General features: G+C 43.0%; 1 protein-coding gene across 2 annotated transcripts in view; it reads right to left on the bottom strand.

The window, feature by feature from the left end:
• LOC108413784 (gamma-aminobutyric acid receptor subunit beta-2) overlaps nucleotides 1-24,058 on the bottom strand; it is a 175,372-nt gene that overhangs the window by 44,762 nt on the left and 106,552 nt on the right. For both annotated transcript variants that reach the window (XM_017686446.2, XM_017686447.2), the window contains exon 5: nucleotides 13,336-13,418. In XM_017686446.2, the coding sequence (XP_017541935.1) occupies nucleotides 13,336-13,418 (83 nt within the window). The remainder of the gene's footprint in view (nucleotides 1-13,335; nucleotides 13,419-24,058) is intronic.

Below are 24,058 nucleotides of genomic sequence, written 5' to 3'. Positions count from 1 at the left end.
GATCTATCCGTGTTGGCCATCTGAACCTTTGGCCGTTATGACCCTGATTTTGGATTTGCATTTAATAAATCTTGCTTGTCTCTGCGCATGCGTCCACCTCCTCGCTCCTCGTTACAGCTGTGAAGCGATTAACGCCTGTTGTCTTGGTAACGATGAGGAATGCGTCTCGAAGACGAGTTCGTTCAGAATCAGCTGCTTATCCCGTAGCGTCAGTGGATTCGCCCGGAGAAGCTGAGGGTCTGTTCACTTCAGCGGGACCGCATGGAGCAGGTTTATCAGCGCTCTGAAACTCGCCGCTCATTGGATAAACGTCACGATTTTGTCCCGCCCCCGGACGCTGAGCATCTCTGGGGTGAATGGAGCTGTGGGTGGGCCGGTCAGGACGCGGAGCTTCTGCAAGATGATTGGAGGATCAGTCGAAAGGCTGAATCCCGTTTTGATTGACAGCTATTTTGACCTATTTACGTCGAAAGACAAACTGCAGCCCGTTTCTTGGTGGAGTTACTTGCGCATTTCCACTGTTCACTGTGTAAATAAGACACTCAGTGTTTCTTCATTTCAGTTTAACAGAATTTCAGCATTTCCTTGTTGGAGTTCAGTCAGTCGTTCACTGCTGGCTGGGTCGGAGTGAACCAGCCAGCCAGCAAGGTTCACACGATGGCAGACAATGCTGACCTGATTTTGGCAAAGCCATCTGATAGTCTTCCTCACGAGGAGAAGGTTAGAATTAAACAGCAGGGCAGATCAACGGCCGAGATTGATTTGGTGCAAACAGGGAAAGGTAACAGGTCTGTTCAGCTCTCCTGGTGTGACAGAGTTAGCTGGCTGACTGGAAGTGCTGTGACAGAACATGCACTGCTGGCCAGGCCTCCTGATGAGATCATCTCAGGGACCCTGTCTTGTCTGGTCAAAACTGGGTTTTGGAGATCTAACTAAGGCCGTTTTCTTGAAAAGGAACGGAGGGAAGAATTTGTGTATAAATACACGGACAAGTTTTATGATATAAGCCGACAACAAATATACATTACAACATAATTTCTTTGTAGCGGTCGCGTGACATTGTCTCCTTGAGACACGACGCGATTTAGTAGTGCTGTATAACTGTATCCAAAAAGGGTATTTATTAAGGGATTAGTCCCACAACGGGGAAAACGAAAACACCACACACACTCTAGTGAGCACACACACTAGGGGGCAGTGAGCACACTTGCCCGGAGCGGTGGGCAGCCCAATCCGCAGTGCCTGGGGAGCAGTTGGGGGTCAGGCGTCTTGCTTAAGGACACCTCAATCATGTGCTGTCGGCTCTGGGGATCGAACCGGCGACCTTCCGGTCACGAGGCTGGTTCCCTGACCTCCAGCCCACAACTGCCCCCATATGATAATGATAATATATTTCTAATTTACTGTAGAAATATACTGATGATGATGATGATGATGATGATGATGATGATGATGATGATGAGGAGGAGATATTACACTAACAACGATCAGTATATTATATATTTACAGACACGGAGAGAAAGACAGATGTTACTAGGCTTTCTGGATGCACCACAGAGCTGTTGCCTCAGTGCTTCTCTGTGAATTAACATAATAAATGTTGACTTATGGTCCTGCTAATTGCTGGCAAGAAAGAGAGCTGATGTCCTGAGGATCCTGAAATCTCAGTCATGCTAGTGTCAAACGGCGCCTGAGGCACCAGAACGTAACTGCTGCACTATTTAAGGTGGAACAGGACAATTCGAACAAGAAGCTGGCAAACGAGAAGCTTTGTGAATTTACTGTTTGTCAGTTTCTCGTTGCAGATTAAGCGCATCAGGAAAGCAGATGGAGTGACTATAAACACGAATAAGTCCGTTCGTGACTAAATTACCGAGGTTCGTCTTAAATCTCTCTCTGTGCCTTTTCGTTAGCTACTAGTTATTCTGCCATATCAGCCACCGCTAGTCTGAAGATCTATTTACAGGCAAAATTGTGACTTCAATACACTCGTGAAATGTACTAGATTAAGGCTACACACCAATCAAAACATGGAAAAAAAAAAAAAAAAAAAAAAATCGCTGATACATCATTAACATGGTGTTGTGAAAAAGTATTTGCCCCTGCTAATTCGCCACATTTAAATGTTTCAGATCATCCAACTAATTTTAATACAAGACAACAGGAGCAAACTGAAAATGCAGCCTTTAAATGATTACTCCATTTATTAAAATAAAGATTTATGTAAATCCTACATCACTCATGTGAGAAAGTAACTGCCCCCAAACACAGAAGGAATTCTGTTCCACTCTTTTTTGTAGAATTGTTTTAATTTGGTTACATTGGAGGTTTTTTGAGCGTGAACAGTGACCGACTCGGTCACTCCAGAACCTTAATTTTCATTCAGAGGTCATTCAGAGGTGGACACATGTGCTTCAGATGATTGTCCTGCTGCATATCTTTACCATGCTATAGCTGGATGTCTCGAACTGATGGGCAGACATTCTCCTTCAGGACTTTGATAGAGAGCAGAATTCATGGTTCCATCTATTATGAAAATTCATCCAGGTCCTGCAGAAGCAAAGTAGCCCCAGACCATCACACTACCACCACCATGTTTCACTGTTTCTATGATGTTCTTATGCTGAAATGTGGTGTTAACTTTACACCAGATGTAACAGAACCCATGTCTTCAAAAAGTCCCACTTTTAACTCAACTCCTCTGCAGAAGATCATCCCAAAAGTCATCTAGATATTTTTTGCCTTGGTTTATGGTTTATACCTTGCAGCTCTCCAAAGGAGAGTGTAAGCCCCCTACCTTAAAGCCCTGCCTTCCCAAGCCCTTGAATTGGCTTCAAAACAATCCCACCCAAATTTATCACCAAACCTCCACATCTGGACTACTTCAGGAGAAGCCACCTGGAATGCTATGAATCCACTTTTAGATTTGCTTTAGACAGCATTTAAACATAAGCTTTCATATTTTTGAAAAATACATTTAATCCACACAAAAGAAAGTCGATTTGATGAGCCTAAACCTCTGACTGGTACAGAACCACACGTTGAAGCTCTTTTATTGAGGCGCTTTATATCCAGCTCAGACACTAACCTTTACCTTTGCAGAGGTAAACGGCAGCTCTCCGATGTGAAGTAAAGAGCAGCCAGGTCGGAGTTATCGAGCAAACAGACAGACAGGCACGCAGCGGCAGAGCCACGCACCATCAATAAGGTGCTAAACCTGTCTGTCTCTTGTCTTGCCCCAGTGCTAATGGTCTGCCATCAGTCTATCTAATGATCACAGAGAGCAGACAGACTTCATACTCCATCTGTCCCCGTTTGTGTCAGTGTGAGAAACCTACTGGAACTCTTTTCATACCTCTATTGGGGCAGATTATTAAAGACAGATTTCCTCCTACTGGATGTTATTGTCCACTGAAGATCATTAGCTTGGCAGCACAGAGCAAATAACAACTACCTCATTTCCAAAAAAGTCGGGACGCTGTGAAAAATGCACATGAAAACCAAATGCAGTGACGTGCAAATCATTTAAACCGCATATTTAGTTGAAAATGGTATAAACTCAACATATCAAGTGCTAAAACTGAGAAATTCTATTGTTTTTGGAAAATATTTGCCCATTTTTAATTTGATGGCAACAACGTATTCCAAAAAAGTTGGGACGGGGCCTGTTTAGCGCTCTGTAAGCGGTTGGGAACTGAGGAGACGCTGCTGTAGCTCTGAAAGTCAAGTGTTTTCTGTTCTTGTCTGATTCAGGATTTCAGCTGATCGTCAGTTTCAGGGGCTCATTTGTCGTATTTTTCATTTCATAATGCGTCAAATGTTCTCAGTGGTGACCGGTCTGGACTGCAGGCAGGTCAGTTTAGCGCCTGGACTCTTAATATGGAGCAGTGCTGCTGTAATACAGTCAGAATGTGGTTTAACATCGTCCTGCTGAAATAATCAAGGCCTTCCCTGAAAAAGACGTCGTCTGGACGGCAGCAGATGTTGATAAAACATGTTTATATCATTCAGCTTTAATGGAGCCTTCACAGATGAGCAGGTCACCCACGCCATGAGCACTAATGCCCCCCAAACCATCATGAATACTGGCTTTAGAACTGAGCACTGATAACAAGCTGAGTGGTCTTCAGCCTGGAGGACACAGTGTCCATGATTTCCTAAAGGAATTTAAAGTATTGATTCGGCAGACTACAGAGCACTTTTCCACTTCCAAGTTCTTTGTTATTTTATATGGAGTTCTTGAATTGCTGCATTATTTGCCCACTCAGTCTTTCACAGAGTGATGAACCCCTCCTCATCTTTTCTTCTGAAAGACTCCGCCCCTCTGGGATGCCATTTATACACAATCATATTACTGACCTGCTGTCAATTAACCTTATTTATTTATTTATTTATTTATTTATTTATTTATTTATTAACACTACCCAACTTTTGTTGCCCCCGTCCCAACTTTTTTGGAACATGTTGGCATCAAATTCAAAATGGGCAAATATTTCTCAAAAAAACCAAACTCAGTTTTAATATTCAATTTGTTGTCTTTGTACTATTGTCAAATAACTACAGCGTTTAAATTGTTGCACATCATTTCATTTTGTTTTCATTTACAATTTACACAACAAATTACTCTTTTAGAAATGGGTTTGTAAAATAAACTCATCAAAATTTGTTTCATTAAGCAACACTTAAATATATATTTACATGCTCATTTGAATATTGAGAAATCTACTCATTTAATCTTTGAATTGAGATCAATTGATTAGATCACGTGCTTTACTTATCAAAAGAAATCTGACAACAACATTGAGCAATTACAATATTAAAGCCACAGAGAACCTTAATCTCGATCTCCTGCTAATTTTGCTATAATGACCTGTCCTGTCTTTCTCTGTTTTAGCCCTGGTTTCCTCGTTTGGCTTAGCATTCCGTAACAGCAGCCGAGCAGGAGATGAAGCAGGTCCAAACATGTACCTACATTAAAATTCAACGCCAAGCAAAGCCCAGACTGAAACAAGGGGTATATATACACAAACACTCCAGATGAGAGACAGCTGAGAATGATGACAGGGTCGGAGCTAAGAACAAGAAACAGGTGAGGGCTGAAGATGTGGCAGAGCAGAGGAGGAGCTAAAACAACAATAAATGCACATGGTAGACATGAACAAGGAAACCAAGGCTAAAACAGAGAAAGACCAGGAGAAGGCACAACAAGACATTATGAGTGACTTTAAAATTCATAGACACCATCTAAAAGTTCAGAATCACCGTTTAAAATTCTGAAAAATTGTCTAAAAGCTCAGAATCAACGTTTAAAATTCTGAGACACCGTCTAAAAGTTCAGAATCGCTGTTTGAAATGCAGAAAAACTGTCTAAAAACTCAGAATCACCGTTTAAAATTCAGAGACACTGTCTAAAAGTTCAGAGACACCGTCTAAAAGTTCAGAATCGCTGTTTAAAATTCAGAACTGCTGAAAGGTTTAGAATCACTGCTCAAATATTAAGAATATATTCAAAATTAAGAATCAGTATTCAAAAGTTTAGAAGTGTAGGATCATACATAAAAAGGTGTCTTTAGACTAAAACCCCAGAGACTTGACTCAGACTGAGTCAGGTCTCTCGGGTGTGCTGGTCCGAGTCAGTTTCTATATGAAAAGCTGGTGTTTCTATATAAAAGCTGGATGTGTTCAGCGAATGGACACAGCTGAGTCTATCACACCACCTGCATGTGATGAGTATTTTAAGCCTTGTTTAATTTTATTTTTATCTCGCTTTTATTAAAATTTCGCTGGATGTTTAATATAACACCTGCTGACAGTATCACGCAATTATTGTTAATATTTTATCTGGAGTTCCCAGGGACTTTAATGAGGAAGAGCTTATTACAAGGCAGAAATAGCCTCTTTGTGGGTTCAGCATGAAACACTTATTAAGAAAATATATTTATCTGAGTCCCTTTGGTGCCGATCCAATATACAGAAACTATGAATGTTGCTTTGGAACCTTTGTGGTTATGACACTGTAAAACAGCCAAAGCTTTGAACCCACCTGTATCTGTCTTAATTTTGATCTGAAGGCTTATAATTAAATGTTTTTTTTTTTTTTAATTAACATCTTGTGTATCCTGTTCTAGCTTGCTGGAAGAGCTTGGAATTGTATTGGTCTCTCTAACTCCATATGAGTCACTGGACCGCGGAAAATGGAAAAAAATAAAAATAAATCTAATAAAAACTTATTGTGTACAAAATGTTGACACGTTTTTCACAGTACAGTCCATAAGACATTTTTAAGACCCTGACAAAATTTCATGTTGTAATCGGCTGGTTATATTTGCATGGACTAGATCAGAAGAACCAAGACTCAGACAGGGAAGTCATTCTCCTCCGAGCTGCTCTGTAGAATAAAAACTACCTAGTAGCATGACCAAGAACCACTGTAAGGAACCAAGAATCAAAATGGAATAACTCCTAAGAGCATGAGAAAGAAATGCTGAGAAGAACCAGGACTCAAAGCAAAGATTTATAAGATATTATGGAAGACCCATTGACGGGAACCAAGGTTTAAAAGGAGGATCTCCCTCAGAACATGATAAAGAATCACTGACAGGAACCAAGACTCAAAACTTAAAAAAAAACCCAAAAACCACGAGGAAGAAAGGCTGAAACGAACTAGAACTCCAAACAGGATTTTACCTTCAATAATCAATTCAATCAGAGTAGAACCAAAACTCAAAAGAAGAACTTCTCTAAGAACATGAGGAAGAACTGTTTTTGATATAATGGGGGAAATAGGAAGAGGCCAGAGTCCTTACAATCAAATCAAATGATGTTTATTGTCACATCACATTTACACAGGTGGAAAGTGAGGTGGGTGCTTGGCCCCCTTGTTGTACGCTTTTCCTGGCATGTGATTGGCTGTTTCTGTTGGTGCCGGCTATAAAAGGCTTTCGGAATAAGTCAATGAGGAGCGGTCCTTGCACTACTCCACTCCAGTTTTGTCAGCTGCGATTTGCTGGCCTACAGGTGCACATGGCTCACTAAAAATACCGCTGTAACTTTTATGTTTATGTTTTTTGTTTGTTTGTAAATAAAAATAAATCTTTTTTTTAAGGATCTTTTGTTTGCTGTTTGAGTTCCCTGAAGTTTCAGATTTGTTTTCTTTACTTTAGTTAGCTGTTTAAATTAGTTTTGAGGGCTGGATAAAAGTCCAGAGCATCAAATAAACTGTTAATTCCGTGAAGGACCTGTTTATTATTTTTAGTTTATAACCAGAAATTCCTCCAGGCCTCAGTGTTAATTGTAAATTTAAGTTCCTCAAGCTCCAATAAAAACAGCACGTTTTAAAAACAGAATGAAGACATAAAGTTAGCTCTCACAATTCAAGTTTCAGAAAGTCTTGCCGCACCTCAGGGTTGCTGGGTGGGTGTTATTGCTCCCCGTTTCTCATTCAATTTCCCATGTTTAGTATTTTCACAATGTGCCCATCCAACTGCCAACACCTACTCAGCGGCAGACCGGGAGGAAAAAAAGAAAGCGCTAATGATTCTCCATGAACTCCATCGATATTGCCCACTTCCAAGAAAAACAACATCTTGGCCATTTATTGACTGCAACCCGCGGCACCCTACATAAACAATCGCACTCTCTCTCTGGAGTGTAAACAGCAATTACGCCTCCGATGCACAAGTCCAATTAGAGATGAAGAGGGCAAAAAAAAAAGAAAACGCTTTTAATCAGCATCTTATTTCATGTTTGGTCGTTTGCGTTAATTGTGATTTATTCCATGCCCTTTTGAGTTGTACTTTCTGTGTTCCTTCCACATTTCTGTGTAATCAAATGCTGTAGGCAGTAGACCTTTTGCGCGGTAATGAAATTGAAATTTCAACACGATTAACTTCTGTTGGCAAGAGTGTGCATTACAGCTGAACCATGACCTCCAATAAATCTGCAACAGGAAACCAGCAGGTGATGCATACAGAGAGCGTGACAATCAGGAAAGAATTACACATAGACTGGCGCTTTAGGATAACCTTCACGTCATCCAGAAAGCACTGAGATGGGAGACGTTCACGCTCTCATATAAAGAACAGGTAGAGCGGAGCGTCGTCATTTTCTTATGGAATTTCTCTTTTTGAGCCTTGGTCCCTTCCAGGACTGTTCATCTCAGTGATTCATCCTCATTCTCCTATAGAGTTTGTACCGATACGTCTTTAAGGGGCTGCCATTATATTTCTGGAAAAACAGCTTTGGGATAAAATCCAGAAAGCTCTGTAGAAATAAAACTGAACTGAGTTTAGTTTAACTCTCAGAATGAAATTCCTGAAAGCCATGCAAGTCCTAACCATTTAATTCCGCCCTTATGTTAATGAAATAATCTCAAGACTTAAAGGGAGTAACAGCACTAGGCTTATTTGCTCTTATTATTATTATGATGACCTAGACCCGGGGCCAGAACCCAAATGTTAAGAAGAACCATTCTGTCCAGCAGAAATCAAACCACCAGGAGCCACAATATTTTATGTCCTTTCTACCATCTTGACTGTAAATATGTGTCGGTACACGCGACTATACGACTATAGGCTAACAAATAAAAACAAAATCGCAGACTCACTTTGCTCTGCTTTAAGCTTTAGCTCAGGTGTAGCTGCTCTTCTCGCATCTCTGGCAGGAAACTTCTCCTCAAAAGCAGAACAGTTTCTTGCAAAACGTCTCAGCTTTTCCTATTTTCGAGGCTGAAATCGCTTCTCATTCCCTAGATTCTTGTTTGAATTTCCCTGTTCCACCTTAAATGGTGCCTGAGGTGCCAGAATGTAACTGCTGCACCATTTAAGGTGGAACAGGAAAATCTGGACAAGAAGCTGGCGAATGAGAAACAAGTTCAGCCTCATGACTTTAGTGTTCTTTAGATTCTCGTTGCAGATTGAACACATTATGAAACCAGCTAGAGGGAATATAACTGTAAATGAGTCCATTCATCTCCAAATTATCGATGTCCGTCTTAAATCTCTCTCTTTGCCGTTTCGTAGCTGCTAGCTGGGCGAGATGGTCATCTGTGTTGCTATGGTGACCAGCCGTCTGCGCTGATCTTCAGGGTTAAAGGGTGAATCAGCAGTTCTACATTAACTCCAGCGTTTAAGACCATTTACTGTTAAACTGAGTTGAAGGATCAGCAGAGCTTCATTTTACTGTAGAGGAGGATTATTTTATTATTAGCTGCTGATCTGATTCAGCTGTGGAGCAGCAACAGGGCGGTTAAACAGCCACATGTTGCCGAACCCTGATGAGTTTTTCATAAGACAAACAAAATGATGGAAGTATTAAGATTAATTCACCACCAGCCCCGTTACATGTACACTTTACCGTGCGTATGAAGTTTGTATGATTCAACAGAACGTGATGGAAGCGCTCATGAGACTTCTTATTCTGAAAACGTGCTACTACTGCAGACGGTGGATGATCTCTATTCATGTGACATCTACAGCTCTGGCATTAATACACCGCAATAAATCAGACCTAAATCGGGCTTCATAGAACTGATACCCAGTCCACTATCTGCTGGGAACCTCTCTGTAGCGGATCAGGACATCCGCACTAATTGGTGGACATCAGCATCCATTAGTTCTCCAGTGCTAAAACTATGGGAGCAAACTTCAGAACTGCTACTAACCAAAAGTGGTCCAAGCAGTGATTTTGTGACCTTCTGAATGACCCTTTCGCATGGACCTGTCTGAGACTGTGTGGCTCCACAGCTCACAGACGTGGAGGTTTCTTGTGAGCGCTCGTGGCTTATTTATCTCTTACACAAGTTCAAGTGTGAGTCAGTCAGGGACATCGTTTAACCTCAGGCTCTGTCTCACGACCTCTGGCTGCCCTATCACTCAAGAAGCAAATCCTCCAGTCTCTCCTTCAGCAGAGCTTTATTTTACTGTAGAGGAGGATTATTTTATTATTACCTACTGATCTGATTCAGCTGTGGAGCCGCAGCAGGGCAGGAAGAGAGTCACAGGTAGCTCTGGAGCAGCACGTTGCCGACTCCTGACCTAAACCTAATGTATGTTCAAACAACATGTCTTTGGATTAATTAGGTGGTCAGACTGCCTGGCACAGAAACAGAAAGAACGGCTTAAGATGATATGATTCTGCCCTTCCATAGATAAATCCTCAGGAGAACGACGTCTACCTGCTGCAAGGCTTTTCAAATCCGCCACATTCCTGTTGGAGGGCTGTTAAGTTCTAAACCCCTAACATATTCTAGCAGAAATGATAAAGCTGTTGCATCGCCTGGCAGGAGAACATGTGAGGTGCCAAGAAAAGCAGCGAGAGAGGCACAAGAGAGCGAGAGAGCGAGAGAGAGAGAGAATCTCCATAAAAAGGACCCAGTGAAAAAGCAGCTGGTGCATGCGCGAGACCGAAAGGCAACGTGTCGGATTCCAACATGCCGAGAGTCAGCGTCACATTGCAGCTGCACGAGCTTCGCGACTCAGAACAGAGAGCAAACAGGAATGGCCTCATGTGTTTTTCCATTTTGATCAGCGCCAGGCATTAAATATTCCCTCTCGCGCCGTCACTGTCGAGCCGCGCGAGTTGGCAGTCGCCAAATTAGGATGTGGATGTGCTCGGGAGCAGAATTAGCAAGTGTTGCGTGTGCCCCTGTGTTCCAGCCTTTCCTTCTCCATCTCCCTCGGCTCTTTCTCCCCGTTTCCCTTCCCTCTCTTCTCTGGCTCTAAAGGCAGCATTCAGCCAGCCGTGCTGTAACTCAGCGCGCTCCTGGTGCACTCTCTGTTCAGATGACCCGATCGGGTCCCAATTAGATTTGATTAGGCTTCCTTTTCCCCTCCATGCCGCGGACTCCGGCCCGCTCCCTTTATCCTTTGGCTTTGTGGAGATGAAGGTCAGCCTCATTAAGGTAATACGAGAGCAGCGGTTTTGTTTAGGCTCCTCACACTCGAGTTGAGTGCAGATATCGTCGGCGAGGTTCAGTGTGTTAGAAGCAAAGCAGCTTCGAAAATCCAACCACGTTTCATCCTGATCACAGTAAGAAACATGCTTCTGATGGATACCTCTCAATCTCTATCTATCTATCTATCTATCTATCGTTAATTTAAATCGATTAAATATAGTATTCGCATAAAAAAAGAAAGGAATCAGTGATCACCGATCGGCAATATATGGTTGTTTAGTTAATTCAATTAAGTATCTTTTTTGTGGATTTCAAATGGTAGATGATTTTTCTTGCAAACAACTTTTGAATAAGTGTCCATTAATTTGAATTTAATTTAATAAAGCCCCTAAACCTGGACCTAAACTAGCCTTAACTTCAACCCAAATCTGAACCCTGAGTTTCACCAGATAATTGAAAATGAATTGAAACATCTACAGTTAATCGGTAGAGAGTATTAGATTGAAATCACATCTGTCGTCGTCATCGGAGAATAAAGATTCATTCAAAACCTATACCACTTGTGTGAAGAAGTCACTGCCCCACCTAAACCCAACAACTGCTTGTGCCACCCTTGGCACTAACAACTGCAGTCAAATGTTTGTGATGAGTTTCGCATCACTGCTCTTCATAGAACTGTTTTCATTCAGCTACATCAGAGGGTTTTCGAGGATGGCGTGTTTAAGGTCTTGACACATCTCATTGAGATTGAAGCCTGGACTCTTGTTCTTTTTGAGCCATTCAGAGATGGACTTGCTTGTGTGCTTTCAGATCATTGTCCTGCTGCATAATCCAACTGAACTTGAGCTTTAGGTCTCAAACTGATGGGCGGACATTCTCCTTCAGGACTTTCGGATAGAGAACAAAATCCATCAATTATGCCAAGTCATCCAGGTCCTGCAGAAGCAAAGCAGCCCCAGACCATCATACTACCACCACCATGTTTCACTGTTTGTATAATGTTCTTATGGTGGAAACCGTGTTATCTTTATGCCAAATGTAACAGGATCCATGTCTCATCAGTCCACTGAATATCATCCCAAAAGTCTTGGGGGTCATCTAGCTGTTTTGTTTTTTTTTGGTAAATGTGAGATGAGCCTTTGTGTTCTTTTCGGTGGTTTGTGCCTTGCAGATCTCCCATGGATGCCATTTTTGCCCAGTGTCTTTCTTATTATGAAATCATCTGCACTGACATTAACTGGGCAAGTGAGGCCTTCAGTTCTTTTGTGACCACCTGGATGAGTTTTAGATGCACACTTGGTGAAACAGGCCAGCCTCTCCTGGGAAAGTTCATGACTGTTACACGTTTTCTCGGTTTGTGGATAATGGCTCTCACTGTGGTTCTCTGGAGTCCCAGAGCCTCAGCAATGGCTTTGCAACCCTTTCCAGAACGGTATTTATAATCTTTAGAACGTGGCATAATGTGCTGCTCTTTGAGACCTTCTAGCTGCTTCACACTGCCAGACAGATTCGATTTAAGTGATGCTTGGATTCAACAGGTCTGTCCGTCATCATTTCTGGGTGTGGTTAGTGACCCTGAACCCAACTGGTTGATTGAGAAACTTAAGGGGCTTCATTTTAAAACAGCATTTTGCGTTTATTTGGGTTTTCTTTGTCTATTATTCCAAGCGGCTTGATGATCTGAAACATTCCAGTGTAACAAATATGCAAAAGAAGAAGAAATTGTAGAATTTTTCACAGCACTGTAATCAGGACTCAGATAACGTATCAATTTGGTACAGATCAACACCTCAGATCATACAGCCTTTCCGTGACATCGTGATTTGGAAGTCATAGCCGAGAGTGACCGCTTATAGACATTATGCTGATGGAATGTCAACAGTGGCCACGAGAGACTTCCATGTTCTGGGAAAACTGTCTGCTGGGAGCAATTCACATAAACCGAGATCATCAATTTGTATTAATTGGCCTTCATTAAAGCTCTGGTTATTAGATTATTTTGTAAATAATTGGCAGATCTCTCTATTACAAATGTAACAATGCCGGGCTGCATGCAGGTCTGTTGTCTTTTTGAAATATGAACTGCTCTTCAATAACAGTAGTCGGGGCAAAAGCCTGCCTGTCTTCCTCTCATGTGTAACAAGTTTCTCTTGTAGTCTAAAGTGATATGAAGGAAGTCGATAACAAAACTGGCTCCACTTTGTGCCCGAATGGCTGGTTGAGGGAGAGAAATTGGTCCAGCGATATCAGTGCACTGGACCGATTTAACTGGGACAGAATAGCGAAAAAGAAGAGAGCCAGGAGCAGCGGACCTGAGGTTATCTTAGCGGTAGTGGACAGATATGTGGTTTCAGGTGCAAGACGGAACATCCACCATCATCTCTGTGAAATAAAACGGCGAGAGAGAGAAAGAGAGAAGAAAAATCTTTTGTGCCACTCACAGCTCTCAATTTCTAGGGTGCAGTTTTGTTCGTCCAGCGGGTATCTCCTCAGGTCCATCATGCAGGCCGCCGTCGTAGTGATCCTACACGGACACACACAGAAAGGACCTGTCAGTCAAAGGCAGATATTTCCCATCACGTTTTTTTTCACGTTTCGAGAAATGTCAGACGGTGCAAATGTAGCTAACAATGGAAGAAAAACACCATTAGCAGGTTTCACAATGCCACATCAGCCTAGTGTTCCCGAGAACAGAGATTAGTGATGGAATAAGAATGAAAGTGCTGTACGAAATGAAAGTAGAAATACTCTTGGTAACCCATTATTTCACTAAAAGTAAGTGTTTTATCTACGTCCATCACACTATACATCCAAAGATCTGATGGCAACTTCTCATCCAGTCATGTTTCCTCTGAAATGAAGAGTGTTAATAGTGAGTTGTTCCCATTTTGCTGCACTAGATGTTGGAACATTGCTGTGAGGATATGCTATATGGACAAATGTATTGGGACACCTCTCCTAATCAAGCATCTAGCCTTGCAGCAGATTCGATGGACAAATACTGGGGGGGTCATACTGATGAGCTCAGTGACTTTAAACAAGACACAGTCATAGAATGCCACCTCTGCCAAGTCAGTCTGTGAGATTCCTGACCTGCTAGATCTGCCTTAGACAACTGTAAGTGCTATTATTGTGAAATGGAAGCACCTAAGAGGAAGAACAGGTCAGCCATGAAACGGTAGACCACACAAACCAGAATGGGGCTGCCGAGTGCTGAGGTATCTATCTCTGAAATGTCTGTCTTCTGTTGCATCACTCACTAAAGAGTTCAAGCAAAAGAACTGCATGTGAGGAGCTTCACAAAATGCGTTTCCATCAATGAGCAGCTACGAACATTCCTAAGAACAAAATGCACAATGCCAAGTGTCGGCTGGAGCGGTGTAAAGCTGGACTCTGGAGCAGTGGAAAAGTATTCTGTGGAGTGATGAATCAGCTTCTTTATCGGTCAGTCTGATGGACGAGTCTGAGTTAGGCGAATGCCAGGAGAACGTTACGTGCCTGACTGCACTGGGCAAGCTGTAAAATTTGGTAGAGGAGGGATGATGCTACGGGGCTGTTTTTCAGGGGTTGGACTAGAACCCTTAGTTCCAGTAAAGGGAGATTTGAATGTTTCAGCACCAAGACATTTTGGACAATTGTACTCTTTCAACTTTGTGGGAACAGTTTGGGGAAGAACCTTTCCGGTTCCAGCATGACTGAGCTCCAGTGACCGAAGCAACTCCATAAAGGCCTGACTGGGTGAGTTTGGTGTGGAAGAACTCAACTAGGTTGAACAGAGCCAGACCTCAATCCCACTGAACATCTATGTGATGAACCAGACCCAGACCCTCTCATCCAACATCAGTGTCTAACCCCACGAATCTGATTCATGGCTAATATTTGCACATATATGCAGACAAGACTTGTTTGACAGAAGCTAAGCGACCCCCCCCCCCACCACCCACACCCCCACCACCACCAAACAAGGAATAACAGAAAAGTGGAAAGTCCTTGTCCTAGTTTCCAGCTTTCTCTGCATCAGCTTGTCAACACTGGCTGTGTCTCCTCTTTACCTGAGGAGAAAACAGCAGGTTTAGCGTGAGGACCAGGAGAAATGAGGGCAAGCTGGGTGTGTAAGAAGAGAGGTTTCCCATAATGCACTGCACCCACTTCAATATAAAAACAGCAGTCCGTACTTAAAAGCCTTCACTCAAATTCAGATTTGGGATAAGAACTTCCGCTCGATCCTGAGAAAAGAGAGGACGGGTTACGCCTGAAATCCTGTTTGGGTTTGGAAATACAGCGACGATTTTTTAACAATTTTTTTTGGGTGGATTTGTCCTGCGCTATGCAGAACTCTGAAGAGGCACCTGGATGAACTGACTCTCAACTCTAACAGATAGACAGACAGAGAGACAGATAGAGAGACAGACAAACAAATACAGACAGACAGATACAGAAAGACAGACAGATAGAGAGACAAACCGACAGGAACATAGATAGATAGATGGATAGATACAGAAAGACAGATACAGAAAGAAAGACACAGACAGACTGACAGACAAACAGACAGACAGACAGATATGAACAGACAGAAAGACAGATACAGACAGACAGGTAGAAAGACAGATAGACAGACAAACACACAGACATACTGAAGGACAGATACAGACAGACAAAGACAGATACAGACAGACAAATAGACAGATACATAGGCAGACAGACAGATAGATACATAGATAGACAGTAAGAAAGAAACGGACAGACAGACAGAACGACACAAAGACAGATACGGACAGACAGACAGAGAAACAGACAGGTAGATAGACTAACAGACATAGACAGACAGACAGACAGACAGACAGACAGACAGACAGACAGACAGATAGACATACAAGAAAATAGAGACAAAAAGAGACAGACAGACAAAAAGACAGATACTGACAGACAGGTAGACAGATACATAGACAGAGCGAAAGACGGATAGACAGACAGATACAGACAGACAAAGAGTAAGACAGATATGGAGAGACAGACAGAAATACAGATACAGTCAGACATACAGGTAGATAGATAAACAGAAAACGACAGACAGACAGACAAAAAGACATAGACAGATAGATAGACAGATATAAAGAGACATACACAGACCGATAGACAGATAAAAAGACAGACAGACAGACAGACAGACAGACAGATAGATAGAGCAATGCAAAGCGTGGAATGCAGTGGAGTAAAGCGCCACCACTGGACTCTAGAGCAGTGGAGACGTGTTCTCTGGAGTGACCAATCACGCTTCTCTGTCTGGAAATCCGATGGACGAGTCTGGGTTTGGCGGTTGCCAGGAGACGGTACTTGTCTGACTGCATTGTGCCGAGTGTAAAGTTTGGTGGAGGGGGGATCATGGTGTGGGGGTGTTTTTCAGGAGTTGGACTCGGCCCCTTAGTTCCAGTGAAAGGAACTCTTAAAGCTTCAGCTCCAAGAGATTTTGGACAATTTCCTGCTCCCAACTTTGTGGGAACAGTTTGGGGACGGCCCCTTCCTGTTCCAACATGACTGAGCACCAGTGCACAAAGCAGGTCCATAAAGACGTGGATGAGCCAGTTTGGTGTGGAAGAACTTGACTGGCCTGCACAGAGTCCTGACCTCAACCCCATAGAACACCTTTGGGATGAATTAGAGCGGAGACTGTGAGCCAGGCCTTCTCATCCAACATCAGCGTCTGACCTCACAAATGCGCTTCTGGAAGACCGGTCAGAAATTCCCATAAACACTCCTAACCCTTGTGGAAAGCCTTCCCAGAAGAGCTGAAGCTGTTATAGCTGCAAAGGGTGGGCCGACATCATATTAAACCCTATGGATTAAGAACGGGACGTCACTCAGGTTCATATGCGCGTGAAGCCGGACGACCGAATACTTTTAGAAATACGGTGTACTGCGCCGTTCTCCATCCTCTTACTATTACTGCAAGCCTGAGCTGACCGTTAGATGTTAATGAGCTCTCGTCGTGCCAAGCTTAATGTTCTGACCCGTCCTAAGAGAGATTCTGGATGAGAGACGGCAGCGAGACACCTCTGGGCCCCGAGTCAAGCGCTGCTCTTTTCATCTTTCAAACTTATAAACTGCCAGAACCGCTCAGGCAGAATACGGGCCTGGGGTGTGTAAGTCAACTGGCAGAACTCGATGAGAACAAAGAGAAGAGAAGTATGACAGGAGGCCCTGGAGAGCGCATGTCCAGTTTGCTAAATCTACCGCTGGGTCTGCTCTGTGTGTTTGGCGGGGGGAGGGGGCGTCAAGGTAAAGGTATTGCAACAAAAGCTTTGGCTGTAGCTGATGTCTGCTTGTAGTAACGCAACCCCTGCACTGGATTCCCATGACTAGGGTTTTACATCTCTGACCTTCCGGCAATGAATGCATCATGAAATCGCTAGTGACCTTCTAGGTCATCAAAGAAGGCAAACGGTTTAGTGGGAACTAAAAATATATATCTGACATTTTATACCTTTACTTGCCTTTACTTCAACTCTGCAATATTACGGCCGACTGGGCAACTGGCCAATCAGGACTTGGTTATGGCTTCAACACTCAATGCCAAAAGCTCACTGCATGTGGCCAGTGCAGCGCAGAGGAGCTGTGGTCACCAGATCTGATCAGAAATGCGCTTCACCGAACTGTGCTTTCACAAGTAATTTATACGTGATCCATGTGAGACACAATCGTCAATACTGCCCAATGGACAAGCCTCTCAGTAGCCTATGGATTTATTTATTACATGATTATATTTACATATAAATTCACTCCATACATCCTTGAGCTGTACATACTGTACTTGTTTGTATGATTGTAAGTATATTAACACACACACACACACACACACACACACACACACACGTGTATTGCTGTTGTCAGAAGGAAACCTTCTGTAATGTAATCTCTTGTAGTTGTAGCTTTATAGGGGAAGGAAAAAAAAATCTTTACTTTTAATGTGAGTCAATGGAACCAGAACTATTTCCAAGTCATTCCGTTCCGTTTCTTTAGTCCATTCATCGTGAAACTTACACACAATGTAAAGGGTAACAGGCATTTTCAATTTATGTCAAAAACCATAAACAAAAGGAGATGTGAGGTTCCGACAACAGTGATATATATGCTGTTCCATAAACTTACACTGAAAGTAAGACTATGTATTTTTTTTATAGGATGAGCAAAGAAGTTGGAAACAAATTGAATGTAAAATTTCTGAACCAATACAGAAACGTGTGAAAATCACAGAAGGGGGCGCTAGTGCGCTTGTCAAAATTTTCCAGACCGCAAACAGACAACGACCGTTATTTCATGGATGTGGTGAATTCTGAATTACACTGAGCACCAGATCGAGATTCTGACTTTGGTACAGTTTTAGGAGCACGGTTATGATTCATGATTATTTTTAAAATAAACCCTGAAAACAGAAATGTGACTTGAATATAGTCAATAAAAACAAACCTTTGGGATTTGCACTGCCTGAAGATAACACAAGGCTTATAAGGCAAGAATCTTAAAATTCTTAGAACTCATCTTAAAACTAAAAGAAAGAAAGAAAGAAAGAAAGAAAGAAAGAATATAGAACGAATAACGTGCTGTCATGTTGTGCCGTGTCTGTCTTTCTTTCCTGCTGTCTGTTTCCTCGTTTTCCTCACCTTCGTCTGATTGGGCTTCCCACCCCTCACCTGTGTCTAATCACGCCCAGGTGTTTTGTTGGTGTTCTCAGTGTATATAAACCCCTGGCTCCAGTCTCCTTGTTGGCACTGTGTGTGTTTGTGTTGTGTGGTGTCGTTAGATCAGTTGTGGCTTTGATGTCATTGTTCTAGTTTTGATCCTTATTTTTGTTCCGTTTCTTGTTTGTGTTCCTGAATGTTTTCCTGTCTTTGCCATGGACAATAATCTCTCTGCTCACAGAGAGAGAGAAAGAAATACCACTGAGAGAAAGAATACAGAAAAATAAAGAACGAACGCAAAGAGAAAACAACGTAAGGCTGAATGGGAGAGCAGAGCGGAGCAGAAGCACTTTAAACACAGCCAATCAGCTCCAAGGGCATTATGACACCAGTGGCAGCTGGAACTCAAACTGTCCCAAGATGCCACCAAGCAAGTTTACAGGAAACATAACTTTTATACAACAGTTGGTTCCAGCCATGCGAGCTGATTGGTTGAGAAGCGTTCTATCTGTGCTGTTATTTCACCATAACATCGTTTTTTTCACTCCGCTGAGACGCCGTTGCTAAGCAACGACTCTGACAGCTGTAGGAGACGCTCGAGCCATCTGAACGTTTTTACTTCTTACTTTGCCACAAACAGAAAACGGACACTGTTAAGACCACATCTGACCGACAGCCGATTTGGTCCGACTCTGAAGACGAGACGACACTAAATTCCCAAACTGACGTCACCACTGAGCAGCTTTTCAGTCGGCAGCTGTGACAGAAGAACAGCTGAACAACCTGGAATCAGCCAGAAATGAACCCAACACCATTCGCCAAACTAAACGGGCTGTAAGAAGCTTTACAGACCGGCTGGAACAAAACAACATTAATACTGATCTGGACAAACTGACCAAACTGAACCTGATATTGGGTCAGTTTTACGGCTCAGTCTGATTCGGTCCGACTCTGAAGATCAGACACGTCTGGCGAATGGTGTTGGGTTCATTTCTGGCTGATTCCAGGTTGTTCAGCTGTTCTTCTGTCTCAGCTGCCGACTGAAAAGCTGCTCAGTGGAGACGACAGTTTGGGAATTTAGTGTAAGGAGCTGGAGAACGAACTGCCGGCTGAGCAGCGAGTGGGCGGAGCTCGTTACTCTGACGTAGCAACAAGCGGAAGGAGCAACAAATATTAATTTTATTATCTAAAAGTGTTTTGATTTAAAATGTTGAGGTTTAGACTCTCTCAGCACACAATAATACGCTTTACGGTGTGTGTGTATATATATATATATGGCCTGGCGACCTGTCCAGGGTGTATCCTGCCTTCCGCCCAAAGACCGCTGGGATAGGCTCCAGCACCCCTGCGACCCTGATGGAGAAGCGGCTTAGAAAATGGATGGATGGATGGATGGATGGATGGATGGATGGAACAATGCAGAAGGCTACAATATGCAAATGAGCTTCTAATAAATGTATTATGACACATTTCCAGGGAAACATGGATCTCATTATGGTGGGGTCTGCTCTACTCCGTGATCGTTAGAGGATGGCAGAGGACTCATCAGTCTCTTTTACATGCTTGCTCAGCAAAGTGCTTCAGATGAAATCCGAATGCCCTGGTGAGGTCATTAAGAATATTAAGATGTTCCACCGGCTAATCAGACTGATGAAAAGAAAACTGAGCCTTCTGTTTTATATCGAGACAACAATTAACAAAAGACATTCACTGCATGGTCAAAAGTATACAGACACCTGACCATCGCATCAATATGAGCTTGTCTGATGTCTAATTCCAAATCCAAGGGCATTAATATGGAATTGCCCCCCTTTGCAGCTCTAATAGCCTCCCTCCTTCCAGGAAGCTTACAGATTTGAGTGTGTTGGCGGGAATGTGTCCATTCAGGTAAAAGAGCATTTTTGAGGTCAGACACTGATGCTGGACCAGAGGGTCTGCCTCACAATAGATGTTCTAGTTCATCCCAAAGGTGTCCAGTGGGGTTGAGGTCAGGGCTCTGTGAGGGCCACTGGAGTTCCTCCACACCAAACTGGTCACTCCATGTCTTCATGGAGCTGCTTTGGATTGCGCATAGTGATCTTAGGCTTGTGTGTAGCTGCTCAGCCATGGAAGCCCATTCCATGAAGCTCCTAATATACCGTTCTTTTGCTGACGTTGCTTTCAGAAGCAGTCTGGAACTCTGTATTGAGTGATGCAACAGAAGATAGGTCATTTTGTGAGTTTGTGTGGTCTGTTGCTTCGTGGCTGAGCTGTTGTTGCTCCCAGGCGCTTCCATTTCACAATAATACCACTTACTGTTAACAGGGGCAGCTCTAGCAGGACAGAAATTTCACCAACTGAAAAAGGAGGCACCCTACGACAGAGCCATGTTAAAGTCACTGTGCTTTCCAGTATGACCCATTTTACTGCCAGTGTTTGTGGAGACTGCATGACTATGTACTTGATTTTGTACACCTGCTTGCAAACGGTGTAACTTTTGGCCATGTAGAGAATCAGGCAGCTCTACTCCTCAGTCTCCAAATGACGGGCAGTTTCTCCAGCATTACACATCCCCAGAGATACATTACAGTCAAGAGCCTGGACATAATAGGCCACCCTCCCGAAGCCTGAGTGATCACTATCGTCCACTGGGGGTTTGAACTTACGACACATACAATGACAGTCAGGGTTTTCTAAGGCCTGTTGGTGTCCTGTGGTGGACGCAACTGCTTGAGGCTTCAGAGTGATCGAACATTACCAGGATTTAAATATGCAGCTCATATTTCAAGGGAAACACTGAAATGATTGTTATGGTGGATCTACTCTTCTCTGTGATCATTAGAGAACGGCAGAGGAGTCATCAGTCTCCTACTTGCTTGCTCAGCAAAGTGCTTTAAATGACAAGTGTAAATCAGAGTGCCCTGGTGAAGTTATTAAGAATATTAGTGTTCCACTGGCTAACCAGACTGAGAAAAGAAACTGAGCGCCCAAACAAACGGCAGCAAGTGTTTAAACCAGCGGTCGGCAACATGCGGCTCTTTTCCTGCCCCCTTGTGGCTCCACAGCTGAATCAGATCAGCAGGTAATAATAAAATAATCCTCCTCTACAGTAAAATAAAGCTCTGCTGATCCTTCAACACAGTTTAACAGTAAATGGTCTTAAACGCTGGAGTTAATGTAGAACTGCTGATTCACCCTTTAACCCTGAAGATCAGCGCAGACGGCTGGTCACCATAGCAACACGGACAACAGACTCGCCCAGCTAGTAGCTACGAAACGGCAAAGAGAGAGATTTAAGACGAACATCGATAATCTGGAGATCAATGGACTTATTTTCCTTTGAAGTCACTCCAGCTGGTTTCCTGATCAGCACATCAGGGCATACTGAGACATATTTACAGCCAAGATGGTCGAATGGACATAACATGGTGTGGCTCCCAAGGTGGTTTGATTGTTGTGGAAAGGACTAAATGGCCCTTCTTAACACTTGGGATGCTGACCCCTGGTTTAAACTGTGAAACTTTCATGCAACTTCAGTTCCTTAAAACCTACATGGAACTAAATTGCACTTGAGTTGCATAATGCAAGGAACGATCACACGATCATATCAGTAGACAGTAAAATAAACAGATGTCAGATGCTAAAATGATTATTTCCAATTCAAAGACATTTTACACCCTTATACACTTCCAGCTTTGCGTCAGCAGTTTGGGGAAGAGCCTTTCCTGTTCCAGTGTCACTGAGCCCCTGAGCACAAAGCAGCTCCATAAAGACATGGAGTGACCAGTTTGGTGTGGAGGAACTCCAGTGGCCTCACAGAGCCCTGACCTCAACCCCACTGAACACCTTTGGGATGAACTAGAACATCTATTGTGAGCCAGACCCTCTCGTCCAACATCAGTGCCTGACCTCACAAATGCTCTTTTGACTGAATGGGCACAAATTCCCACAGACACCCTCCAGAACCTTGTAGAAAGCTTCCCAGAAGGAGGGAGGCTGTTAGAGCTGCAAAGGGGGGCAACTCCATGTTAATGCCTACAGTTTTGGAAAGGGATGTCCAACAGGCTCATAAGGATGTAACAGCCAGCTGTCCACATACTTTTGGCCACGCCATCTACAAAAAAAAGCTTCAAACTGTTTTTAAATGTATTTTATAGTACAGCATAGTATTTTGTTACTGACGAGGAGGTGAAAGTAACTTTGTCGGCCACACTTTGGGCAGCCCTGTTCTACATTAAGGGTCAATGCAATTGTCACCTGGACTGTTTTTATGTGTAAAAACACGGTCCGTTGACGAGGAACCGGAACAGGTTTGACCCTTACGCGATGAGAAATGTCATTATGTGACCTGCTGTGCTGCGACATCGGTGTTAGAATCACAGCCGTTCACCTCACGTTCCTCACCCAGAGAACCAGAGCGCTACAAAAGAAGCTTCCTGTACGTGCGAGACGGACTTCACAAGTCCTGTCTGACCCGAGGGGGACGGGTCACCTTTCTACCAAACAGGCTTATTCATGCTTAAAGGACGCGACAGGACCGTGCAGAAAAGATCTGTAGTGGTTCTGTTGCTCACATCAGAGCTGCACAATATACCACTGTAGAACTATGTTGGCCTTTGCATTGCAACAGTGATATAGCAAGGCCTGGAATATGTAAATAAACCCTCAAACTAATCATTCAACCCTTTTATTGTGTGCACATCCGGACTAAATCCTCACCAGCCAGGATTGTCGCATTAATATTTAAGCGAAACACTAAATGTCATGAATAATTACACAGATTAGCTCTGCATAAGAGAATAAAACTCTCTCCGTCACGCTGTCCGGGCAGACCTACATCGTAAAATCCCTCTGATATCATAGATAAAAAAGCGGTGGTAAGTTAAAGGAATAATTTCTTCATCAATTATGCTTCTGCTGCCTTGTCAGGTTCAGTAGGTATGGCCACAAAGACGGAAACATCTGATCATATGACTTCATATTATTGACATTTATAATGACATTTACATTCCTACCATAACTTATCCCATTTCTTTTTATCTGCAGTAAAGATTATCCACTATATGTCAGCACAAACACGGAACTTTCATGTTTGGTCGATATTTGCTGTGTCCATCAAATGTTTTTTTATTATTATTATATATATTTTTTTTTAAAATGCCAAATCTGCATAAAAACGTGGATGAAAATGTGGCTTCTGATGTTAAAATGCGCAGAAAGGTAGTATGTTTTAAATATTGTGCATCTCCAGCTCATGTTATGCTGCTCATCCAGCTCCAAGCATTAAACGCTGCAGATGGACTAGAAACGTGGAGAAGTCTAACAGAGGAAGCCAAGCACCACTCAAATTTCCCCTGCTCTGAACTCCGCTGACTCAGCTCATTAAGGGTTTGATGATTAGCCAATGAGCTGAATAAGGCAAGTTAGAGAATAGAGAACACGGATGTGAGGAATGGGAACCACTAGTCTACACTGCTGGTCTGAGAATCGTGCACCAGCCAAAAACATC

Source organism: Pygocentrus nattereri, chromosome 16 (genome assembly GCF_015220715.1).
Source record: "Pygocentrus nattereri isolate fPygNat1 chromosome 16, fPygNat1.pri, whole genome shotgun sequence".
NCBI lineage: Eukaryota > Metazoa > Chordata > Actinopteri > Characiformes > Serrasalmidae > Pygocentrus > Pygocentrus nattereri.
The sequence above is the reverse complement of the archived record's forward strand: the minus strand, read 5'-3'. Positions and strand labels throughout refer to the sequence as shown.